At 41.3% G+C, this 12,014-nt stretch overlaps 1 protein-coding gene across 1 annotated transcript in view; it reads left to right on the top strand.

Moving 5' to 3' along the window:
* The window catches only part of LOC111158891 (hydroxysteroid 17-beta dehydrogenase 4), an 88,978-nt gene that overhangs the window by 73,025 nt on the left and 3,939 nt on the right, over window positions 1–12,014 (top strand). The window contains exons 22-23 of the mRNA XM_022521191.1: window positions 959–1,097; window positions 9,876–10,003. Coding sequence (XP_022376899.1) covers window positions 959–1,097; window positions 9,876–10,003 — 267 coding nt within the window. The remainder of the gene's footprint in view (window positions 1–958; window positions 1,098–9,875; window positions 10,004–12,014) is intronic.

Here is a 12,014-nt window from a genome sequence, read left to right as displayed (position 1 = left end):
GTAACTGAATCAGTCGTTTAATGAGAAATCTTTTTTTTTTAATTTTTAAAGATTTTATTTATTTGTCAGAGAGAGAAAGAGTGTGCACAAGCAGGGTTAGGGGCAGAGGGAGAAGCAAGCTCCCCACTGAGCAAGGATCCCAAAGTGGGACTCTATCCCAGGACCCCGGGAGCATGATCTGAGCTGAAGGCAGATGCTTGACCAACTGAGCCATGCAGGGGTCCCGGTTGTTTAATGAGAAATCTTAAACTAACAATATTCTGGAGAAAAATAGAGGCAAAAGTTAAATATCCCTGTACCTTTGCTTGATTTAAAGATTTGTGTAAATCTGTGTATGCAAATATAAAAGCAATAGCTTGTATTATTTATTTAAACATTTCTGTTATCCTTTCTTAACAGAGGCTTTTAATACAAATGTTTATATTCTTGATCTTCAGAATAGTAACCTTATAATATTGAGGTTCTCAGACCCATGATCTTTAATTTTCTGTTGTAAGCTACATCATCACCTAAAGCCTGAATATTAAGATCCCTTTTAAGAAGAATCTAAGATCAAAAACTTCAGAAGTGTTAGAGCTACAAGGACTTGCAGGCTGCACTTAACTTAATCCCATTTTACAAAGAAAGAAATGAGATCACAGAGGTTGATTGATTTGTTTAGTATCTTCCTTCTCAAGTTAGTTAGGACACAGGTTGTCTAGCTCCTAGGGTACTTTTCAAATATTATTTCTGAATGCTGATGAAAGTAAAATCCTCTCACTAAGACTGAGGTCGTGGATGACATCAATAAACATAAGGGAAGAGTGAAAGGAGCCTGGTGTGAAAAAAAATGAGTTTGCCTTATTTTAATGCAGATTTTTAAAAAATCACTTTATTGCACATACACATTTTGTAATCATTTTTTCCCCTTGAGTCATTTTTACAAAACTTTTCAAGTTAAATTTTTTCTTTTTGCCAGGGCGAGGAGCTCCAGAGTACTCTGGTCTTTGAGGAAATAGGTCGCCGCCTTAAGGATATCGGGCATGAGGTGGCGAAGAAGGTCAATGCCGTATTTGAGTGGCATATCACTAAAGGTGGACACACAGCAGCCAAGTGGAGTAAGTCCTGTCCCTGACTTTACACTGTTCTGAGGTTGCTCTTGGGAAACAGAGAGAAGGTATCCTTCTTATCAAAGCCTGTCTCTTTGAAGGTGGGTCAACCCTGCCTTCATGTGAAACACCAGGTTTCAAGGCACTCAGAAGACGGTGTATTTCGGGGATGTAAAAGAATCCATTAAAATGAAAATACTTCTTTTAAAGATTTCATTGTAATACCTGAAATTCGTACTTAGAAACGTTCGTGGTAGCTCTGTGCATCTTTAATTTGTAAACGTCCCTTTCACAGAAAGCAAATTCATCAGGTCAGATGACATAGTTTTAAGTCATTGTACTTTGATGCTCTCAAAATTGTTTTCTTTATCCCAAAACATTAATAATTTTGATTATCACCTTAATTTTCAGATTGCTACTTAAGACTGCCTTTTCAAGTGCCTTGGAAATCCATGTGTTTTCTCCCCATTACAACTAATGATCACTATAAATGCCCACTTAGAGCAGAAAATTAAAATACATCTCTCAATTGACTGAAACTTTTTGAAATAGTCTTCTGTTTGTTACATATTCCTCGAAAAACATTTTGAGGTTTTGTTAAACTGATTCTGCATCAATGTTAACCACCTTTTTTCTAATTGACAGTTGTGGTTTCTGTTAAGCACTGTGTGTTGATGACCTGAAATTGGATAGTTAAATGTATGAAGAAGAAAATAATGATCTAATTCCACTACCCACTGCTCACATTCTGATGTTTGTTCTTCTGGAGACACTGTGCTTCTAGGAAGTTAACTCAAAAAATGGCGGGGGTGGTAAGGCAGAAACATTAATAGGTATTTAATCCCCCAATTTCAAAGCGTCTAATTTTTTTCTCAGGAATTTCATAGATTAACGCTATGTGCAAGTGTTATCATGTGCCTCTCTTTCTGCTTCTTTTTTTCTTTCTATCTTTCCATGATGGAAGTCGACTTTTTCCCTAGGGATGAATGTAGATATTGAGGGACAAATATAAAGCACAGGCTTTTTGAAGTTCTTGGTTGAGGAGAGGAATGACATCTCTAAGAGTCAGAAGGTGCTGGAACCGTGTGTCTATCACAGGTGGCAACCAGAGCCCTGTAGGGATTGACACAGCATACGTGTGATTCCCTCATGGCAAAGAGAGTGATCTCCAGTTTAGCGTTGGTAGCTAACTCAGATTTTCCCCCTTATCTTGGTGACACTTTCATTGGAGGCAGTGTTAGAAAATGTGCTTCCCTTTACAAGTGACCTTCAGTTAACTTAGAAGGGTTTTTCCTCACATTTCCACTGGAGAAATGGGAACATCAATATCCTGTTAATAACTACTTATTATTGATATGTCTGGTGGCTTTGGCTTGGCTTACATCTCTTCTGTACCGCCTTGGTTATTGAAGCTCATGGTCACATGGGGTCTGAAAGCTTTCTCTGAAAGGGTTCACTGTTCCCTTTGGTCGTCTGCCTGTCAGTTACTTGGTTCTCACTGGTGTTATAACTGTTTTTGCTTTGGGCTGTTGTTTTCCCCCAGGCTTTGTGTCACTGACGGCAGCAGTAGCAGCTGTCCAGGCCTCTGGTCTTATGGCATCTTAGAGAACAACTCCGTGTTGGCGTCTTTACATCTTGTTTCTTAGTGACATGAAATTGATGATTGAGTGCTTTGATTTAGGGACTAGATAGCATTTTTTTTCATGAACAGTTTTAAAAATATTTTGTTCAACACTTCAGTACCAAATATTTTGCATTTTATGGATTTGTTTATTTGAGAGAGAGAGAAAGCGCACGTGTGCAAGCTGGGGAAGGGGGAAGAGAGAGAAATCCTCAACCAGATTTCTTGCCAGGTGAGGAGCCAGAAGTGGGGCTTGATCCCAGAACCCTGAGATCATGACCTGAGCTGAAATCAAGAGTCGGGCGCTCAACCGACTGAGCCACCCTGGAGCCCGTAAATATTTTGTATTTTAAATTGCTCTTAGTTGTCTCAGCCTGGTTCATGTCTTGTCGGGCCAGAACTGGTTGCAGGGACTAGGCTGAAGCTCCTCAGCTCACTTTGGCTGGGCTCGGGTGGCCCTGAAGTTGCACAGGTGACTGTGCAAATCTCAGAACCAAGGACTTGTGGCTTAGTGGCCTAGGAGATGCATTTTAACTGCAGATCTTGGACTGCCCGTTTTCCCTTCTGTCCGCCACCAGGCCATCCACACACCACCACCGCCAAATCTCTGGAGCAGCATGTGGTTTGAGGGCGGGCAGAGTAAGGAGAGTCTTTTTTTTTTTTTTTTTTAATTTATTTATTTATTTTAGAATGGCAGGGAGGGGCAGAGGGTGACAGAGAGTCCCAAGCAGACTCCCTGCTGAGCATGGAGTCCCACATGGGGCGAGGTCCAATGATCCTGAGACCATGACCTGAGCCAAAGCCAAGAGCACTGCGCTTAACTGAGTGCACCATCTAGGTGCCCCAGGGAGTGTCGTTTACAACCGAATTAGTGTTGGTCTAGGGAGAATTAGGTGAGTTGTGGTGTCCGTGCTGGGTCAGGGTTGGTTTGGGCTGCGGAGGAGGAGTCATAGCTGTGCCTTTGAGGTTTGCCCCTCCCCCCGAGGCCTGTCATGCCTGGTCACCCAGGAGCAGGAGGGTGAAGGCCAGTGTGGCCTCTGCCTCATTGGGCTGAGATGACTAGAGACAGGCTGGAGAGCCTGTCCTTTCCTTTCTCGCAGGCTACGAGCACATAGCAGAGAGGTGCAGGCCCTGGGTCTGCCTAAGAAGAAGCCAGAAGCAGGGTCTTGGTCAGGAACTTAGGGGGAGGGAGCCATATCTTGGAGTGGTCACTGCACCTTCTTATTCTACCTCTGGAGACAGTGTTTTGTTTACCAAGTATAAAACATTATGGTCCACACATAGTGCTTCTTTATATAGATAGAAATTAAGATAGAAGCATAATTTCCTTATTTCATTATTAAAATTATATTATTATATGATGTATAACATATAATTACTACATAATTATAAAATAATATTATTATAATATGTAACAATATAATAATATCAAGGACAAATGATCTTGTTATGTCTTTTTTTTATTACTCTAAAATGTAATTGAAAGCCTTGGTATGTTTGAACACCTTTTTCAAAGATGCTATGACTTTCAGGTATTTTACCCTTTTGAATAAAGGTTATCCTGGGCGCCTGGGTGTCTCAGCTGGTTAACCATCTGCTTTCTGCTCGGGTCATGATCTCAGGGTCCTGGGATCCAGTCTGGTGTTGGGCTGCTTGCTCAGCTTCTCCCTCTGCCTCTCCCCCTGATTGTGCTCTCTCTCTGTCGAATAAATAGATAAAATCTTAAAAAAAAGAAAAAGAATAAAGGTTATCCTTTGGGTTTTTACTTTCCTAGGGATTTTTTGATTAGGTTGCAAAGGTGCAGATGGACATCAGCTAGAGAAATAAATCCCTGAATTTCCTTTCAACAGTTTGTTGCTTGTCACGGTTATCTTACTGTGTTATGATCATTTATAATAATACGTCTCCTCCCATTTGACCTTGGGTTTCAGTCTGAGAAAGAGCTGCAGATTAATTTTTTTATTGCTTTCTTCTAGTATAGTCTACAACACAGTAACCTCTTTCCATGTATTTTGAATAAGTGCTAAAAGCCATGTAGAATGTGTCACCGTAGATGGGATCATATGTCACCTTTTTTTTTTTTTTTTAGAAAAAGGGCTGAAATTAGTGCCTTTCCCTCTCTTAAAACAATAATGTGTTGTGTGGATATTGTCTATTTAATATGAGTGGAACATTCAGGAACAGTGTGATACCACTAAAACCTTTTATAAGTATACAGTGTAGCTTGTAAATATTTATTACTATTAATTTCTAAAGCCAGCGAAAAGTTGTTCTGATAAACTGTCTGGATCCCATTCTGTTCTGAGCAACAGTTAAAATTCAGAGGAAATGAAAGATGATGAGAAGGCATAAAGAAGGTAAAGAATCAGAGGCTTTATGTAACCTGCTCCTGAAAATTTAAATATATCTTCCTTCAGCAACTCCAGAAACCAAAAAGTCTAAACATGGAAAGGTGCTTTTTTTTTTGTTTTGTTTTCCCAACTCACTGATGGCAAAGCCTGGCTGGAACTTCAGCTGTGTAAACAACTGTCTTATCTCTCACCCCGGGAAGGAGTTGAGTACAGAAATCCTGTATTTGTTTATAGAGTGTTGCATCATCGGAGCTTTTCCTTACTATGTAAAACACGTTTTATGCACCATCTTTCCTTCCTGAAATCTGAAAAATTCTGAATTCTAAAACACATCTGGCCTGAAGGAATCCACATAAGGAATCCAAACCTATTCATATGTATAAATACTTCTGAACAGAATAGATAAGAGACATGGAAAAGGTGCTGTCGGCTTTCATAGAACGGGAGGATTGGATCACTCGAGTAATAATTGAGCGTTTATGTTTACTGTGTGCTAAGTTCTTTGTTAGGTTGCAGATTACAGATATGAAAAGATAGGCTTTTTCTTTTTTTTTGTCTGCGGGAATAACTCTTAGAGGAAGCGTGTGCAGGAAAGTTTGAATATAGAGGTTGAAGAAACAAGGTTTGTTGCATTGCTGATGAAACGGGAAGGAAGAGCCTTTGGGGCTGGGGTTGTTGACTCCATTGCCAGATGTGTGAAACATGGGCGAGGAGATGGGTTCAGGGAGCAGGGGATAAGCCCGGTGCTCATGCTTACCCGTAGCCGACTGAGATCTGGACTAGGCGGTAGGAACGGTGGGCCTGGAATGTGGGAGAGACTTGGAAACCATGCTCAAGGAAATGGTGGTTGGAACTCAGAGTGTTAGCTTTGCCGCTGTGCTCTGTGGTCTGCAGGAAGAAAATGGAGGGAAATCCCTATTGATCCTGCACTAGTATCTGCTCTCAGCTCATGGCTCCAACATTTCCATTTGTCTCTAAATAAAGTGAGCATCTTAGAATGTGGCCCGCGGATTGTAAATATGCAATTTCTTGTAACTTTAGTCCAAGTAAGAATCTGTTTGTTGTTCAGTTGTATCCAAGGGCTATAAAGTAGCTGTAAGAACATTAACTTTTGATGGAGACAGATTGATTTTCATGTAGTAATGACACAGTGCTGCTGAGTAAAAATATGTTTCATTTTCCTTAAGATGATAGGTTTAAGCTGGTTGGTATTGAACGATTTGGTGGTTTTTTCCCCTCACGGAAACTGAGTTTCTTTTCATGTATTTGTAGTCTTTTCCATTATAGGAACACAATTGGAATTGGCAAGGTGTAGACATACAATGCAGTATTGCTTGACTGTTGCTAGTTGAGTAATGAAGTTATTTGGGTTTAAAAAATACATACTGAAATTAATGGTGTAGAGCCAAGTCTACATGTTTGGACCAGACCCAGGCATCCATTATGCATTATGTGACAATATTGGATGAAGATGTTCTTTAAATGTTAGAGGTCATTTGTTTTGGATCTTGGAGATTGGCCGGAATGTGGGAGATTTAGCAACTGGCGTTCTTTTAGGAGCAGAATACATTCATCCTGGAGGACTTGTTGGTCATTAGAACCTATTTTTAGCTCCTGGATTAGTGCTCATGGCCCTTCTAGCCATCAAACCAATTCACCTTTTAGTATGTCTCAGCTGTGATAGAAATCAAATCTTAAGGATGCTGGTTCCACGTTTTGCATTGGGATCCAAAAGAGTCTCATGTGTTTGCAGAAAAGACTTGAAAGATGACCTTTGGAAAGAAATATGGTATCCAGTCAGGAATGGGGACATGTGTGTTGAAGTGGCATCTGCTTCGGCTCCATTCCCTTAGCAGCGGTAGTGACTGCTTCCCCTGTCACAGTTTACCCCCTGACTGCATAAAACCATTATCAATATCAGGAAAGTAACACTGATACAGTATTATTTAATCAACAGACCTTACTATTTCACCAGTTGTCCCATTAATGTCCTTTACAGTCAAAGAATATTAATAGTAATAATAATAAAAATAATAATAGAAATGGAGAAAGAAAAAGAAAGAACTACCCGGGATCCAGTTTGGGATCAGATAATGCATTTCATTATTAGGTCCTGTTAGCTTGTTAATCTGGATGAGTTCCTCAGTCTGCCTTTTTATGGGGGTAGGGGGACCTATGAAGAGTAGAGCTCAAATATTTTATAGAATGCTGCACAGTTTGTATTTATTAGATATTTCCTCATGATTATTAGATTGAGCTTGAGTTTTTGTCAGAAACGGCACCAAAGTGTCATGTCCTTCATGGTGTGATTTAAAAGAAATATCTGTATTTGACTTAAGTTTTCCTTTTGTTGTTGTTACTATTTTTTTTCTTAAGAGAAGTGCTTCTTCTTTGTGCTTTCCTAATCATCCATTAACAAATAGTTTCTAAGTACTCTCTATTCAAGGAAGTATAGGGGTTACAAACACAAAACATTCTTGTTCCATCAAAGAATTTGTCATCTTAAATGAAGGAGGCATCAATAAAAGTAATTGCTTTCTGCTGTGGTATCCCTTTGTGATTTCTAAGGTACATATATCCCAAGAGTGTCCAAGATCCCTAAATTTCCAGATGCCCTGTTCTCATCTGACACCTCTCCATTAAATGCTGTAAAGTACGACTGAAATTTTAATGGACTCTTTCAGAGCCTGAATGATTATATAAATACAGAGCTACTGTCATTCATAAAGCTTTTAAAATCATTTTTACCAGTAGGAGAAAATACACGCTCTGTTTCTTCATTTCAGTAAGATCAGCCATGACCTTCCCATTGGCTGTAAAGTCAAGGTGGTGGTGGGTGTTGAGGCTCCCACACGTGCCATGTTGTAGACCATGACCTGAGCTACTGTGGGATTGGCAGTTCCACTCCTCTTCCCCGATTGCCTGTGTCCTTGATAAGAACCTTCCCTTTCCTAGCCCTGTTTCTGTCATCAGCCCTCATTACCAGCTTTCCACAGAAGAGTTTTACTGCTTTGCAAGAGTCAGGGCTGGGAAGCCGCACGTAGAAGCAGGGGGAGCAAGAGGGCGGGTGGACGGCGACGAGCCCCCATCCGTCTGCTCAGAGAGTCACTCGCACACATGAGCATTAAGATGTGTGCGGTCCCCCTTCATGCCTGAGCGGGTCTTGTGGACTTCAGACTTACTTGTGAAGAATTAAAATCATGAAGGTTGTCTGTTAAACGCCAGAGGTTTGCTTTTTAGAGTTTACAGGCTTTTCTTCCTTCCTTCCCTTTCCTTCTCCAGCCTTCCTGACTCCCTCCCTTTCTTTTTCTCTCTTCCTTTTCAACTCTACAAGCATTATGTGAAAACACGTGTGTACCAGGTAAGTGCCAATAAGAACAGAGCCTTTGCTCCGCGCGCCTGACTCAGTACCTGGCGTATGGTCGGACACCCCGGGTAGAAACTCAGCAGTGAAGTGAGTGAATGAAGCGTACACAGCAAAAAGTTCCCCTTCTCCTTCCCCATGTAACCATTACCGTCAGGTTACTACTGTTTTACCTTAGTTGGCAAAATCCTCTTCTCTCAGAGAGTTGGCGTGATTTAATTTTCTCTCTGGAGCAAGTCTCAGTTAAGCAGCATGTAGTTAAGCACTGTGGGGTTTCCTCACAACTGTGCCGCTTCTCTGTGACCCTCACCTGGGAGTTCTCTCCACACTCTCAGGGGCAGCAATGCGATGATAGCTCCTTCGCTGTAGCAAGAGAAAGCGCCTTCCGGAGACTGACACCAGAGGACTGGATGACTGGTGTCCATCACATGGGAGACAGAACTTCCTAACATATAGCTTGGGCATCCAGCTCTCTAAGAGAGAGCCTTGAAAGTGATTGTCCATCGCTTTCGCAGTTACTCAGCCTGTTTCTGGGACACTGAACACTTCTGTCAGAAACAATTAAGGGAAAAGAAACTAATTTTAATGTTTGTTTGCAACAATGAGGGCAATAAATATTTTATAAATCGTTAAGTGCAACAAACTGTTAGAACATTCTTATGAATCCGTTTTGAGTGTCTTGCTATCCATGACAGAACGTTTGATGAAGGCAGATATTTGAGAGGTGACTAGAGTGTGTGTGTTCCCTTCCTTCAACCCAGCCAATATGCACCTGTTTTAAAATTCAGCTTTCTGGGGTGCCTGGGTGGTCAGCTCAGTCAGTTGAGTGTCTGACTCTTGATTTCGGCTAAGTCATGATCTCAGGGTGGTGAGATTGAACCTTGTGGAGCGTTGAGTTTTCTCTCTTCCTCACCTACTTTCCTTCAGCCCCGCCCCCTGCTTGCATGCTCTCTCTCAAAATAAATTAATTAAATAAAACGAAATTGAGCTTTCTTCCTTTGTTGACTAGAGTGTCTATATTTGAATCTAAAGGCCTTAACCACTTAACTTCCTTATGTTATTCTACGTTAATTAACATTTAAAATGTCTCTGTTGTATAAACTTCTTCACTGAGGTGAAACTATTGGTCTATTTTTTAAGGATTTTATTTTTAAGTAATTTCTGCACCCAACATGGGGCTTGAATTCACGACCCTGAGATCAAGAGTCAAACGCTCTTCCAACTGAGCCAGCCAGGTGCCCTTGATTTGACTGTTTTGAATAACTTCTTTATAAAAGGCCATCTTGAAAAATAAAGGATTTTCTAAATTTTTCTAAATGACATATAATGTATAATGTAGAAAGCACCACATGAACTTGGAAACTGTAAAAATGTTCACATTTTGGTTGGTTTATTTTACTCTCATGTTGTGCAGAAAAAAATAGACGTTGCTCTCTTCCTACTTTTGACAGCTATTGACCTCAAAGGCGGTTCTGGAAAAGTGTACCAAGGCCCGGCCAAAGGCTCAGCTGACGCAACCTTCACCCTTTCCGATGAAGATTTCATGGAAGTCGTCCTGGGCAAGCTCGACCCCCAGAAGGTAATGTCCCAACATGCCCAGTTGTCATCGTTGCATCCTGTTGGACCATTGCAGTTTTTAGCTGGCTCCCAGATGCTGACCTAGAAGACAAGTTCCTTGTTGCTATGAAAGAGACTCAGGGGGTCTCAATATTGGGGTTGACAGATGATATGTATTAGTAGAGTTCCACATAATCCCCTTTAAAACGGAGTTTCTTCTTCAGCATGGAGTAAGACCATATAAAACTCACACCTTTAAATATATTCTGTCATTAGTTTAAAGGTGAAAAACCATATTATTAGTAGATATTTCCTAAAATTTGAAATTCATTCCTGATGTAGAAAATTAAGAACTTGTCTTAACAATCATCACTGAAAACTGGAAATAGAAGGATAGACCAGTAAGAGCCAGTGTCCTACTTAAGTGCAGACACTTAGAGGCTTTTCTGTGAAAAATAATGACGAGGACAGGAGCACCCTCTGACCATTTTTAGTGAATATTGTTCTGAAGTGTTTGGCCAGTCCATAAACACACAAAATTAAACTGATGTAATAATTAGAATGTTGCTTTGATCAAACTCTCATTATGTAGCTAGAAATCCTGAGAGAATCAACTACTGATTCTTAGAATGAAGGACTTCGAGCCAGTGCTCCATAATTACTAAAAAACCGCTTTCACACAGCAGCAAACCCAACTAGAAGGTATCACTGAAAAAGAAGTTGTTTATAATCCCAACCCAAACTATGGAATACCAGTGACTTCCCTAACAAGGAAAGCTTGTTTGAAGACAGCTGTGCAACGTTTACAGGGAACAGAGCCACTGAATACATGAGAAAGTATAGTTTTCCTGGAGAAAAGGACTAATTTAAAGAGAACTGTCAAGTAATAGAGTAGCATCTTTGACATCAGGTGGTTCTGAGTTTGGATCTAAGTTCTGTCACTTCCTCTCTCAATCTCGATTTCCTCATTGGTAAAGTTAATACAATAATTTTAATGATCCCAAAGGCCAGTTATAATTTAGTCTGATAATATATATGAAGAGCTCAGTACAGTGCTTGGTGACTCGTGGCCTTAGTTGATTCCTTCTCAGAAATGCATTCAGCACTTCATCTGATTCGGGTGCTTGGCACGGCAGAACAAGACGGTGCCCCTACTGCTGAGCTTAGTTCTAGAGGGGAGTGGGAAGGAAATCTGATTGCAGGCATGAAGAAGAATTGGGCAGAGCAATGGGTTAGAGCCCTGCTTGGCACCCTTTTTCCATGAAGGGTCGCGTAGTAAACATTCTCAGCTGTGTGGCCCGATGGTCTCTGTTGCATGTGCGCAGTCTGGCCATTGTAGAGTCAAAGCAGCCGCAGATAATTGGGAGATAGAGGAGTGGGGCTCTGTGCTTGTACAGCTGCGTTCACAGAAACAGGCAGCAGACCAGTTTGGCCCGCGGGCAGCGGCTTGCCAGCCCTGGGTCAGAGTGTGACGGGCTAGAGGAAGGGTTTCAGACGGGCTTGTCCTCAGAGGCCTGAGAGAACGCTGACCACTGTGAGGGATGAGCCATGAGGCCAAGGAGACCGCATGTGGAGGCAGGAGGATCCGGGCTTACTGGAGCACTGGAACAGCGAGGAGGCCACGTGAACAGTGGGGGCCGAGCAGGACGTGATAGAAATTCTTGCCGGTGTTTCTGGCTTCAGCCAGTACCGCTTGTCTCCCCTCTTAGAATGCTATTTTCATTCCTGTTGCTTGCGGTTCCTTCTTGTCAGCTTTTACTCCTTTGGTGTCGGTGCCTTTGCCTTTTCTGGAATTTGTCCCCCAGCTTTTTCCATAGCTGGCTTTAGTTCATCCAAAGTAGTTCCTTTTTATTATAGTCTCTGAGAGCATCTTGTTTTCTCTTTCATAGCATTGATAGCAGGTATTAATTACTTGTTTACATTTTATTTTTTGACTCCCCTACTATAGTGTTAGCTTCATGAGAACAGAGGCCAATAGCTATTTCCTGCCTAGGATATTACCTAGTATACTGTGGACACTCAGTAATACTGGA

The sequence above is a fragment of the Enhydra lutris genome, unplaced genomic scaffold (assembly GCF_002288905.1).
Source record: "Enhydra lutris kenyoni isolate GAN:26980312 unplaced genomic scaffold, ASM228890v2 scaffoldscaffold64, whole genome shotgun sequence".
In the NCBI taxonomy this organism is placed as follows: domain Eukaryota; kingdom Metazoa; phylum Chordata; class Mammalia; order Carnivora; family Mustelidae; genus Enhydra; species Enhydra lutris.
This window is presented reverse-complemented; position numbering and strand designations above follow the sequence as displayed.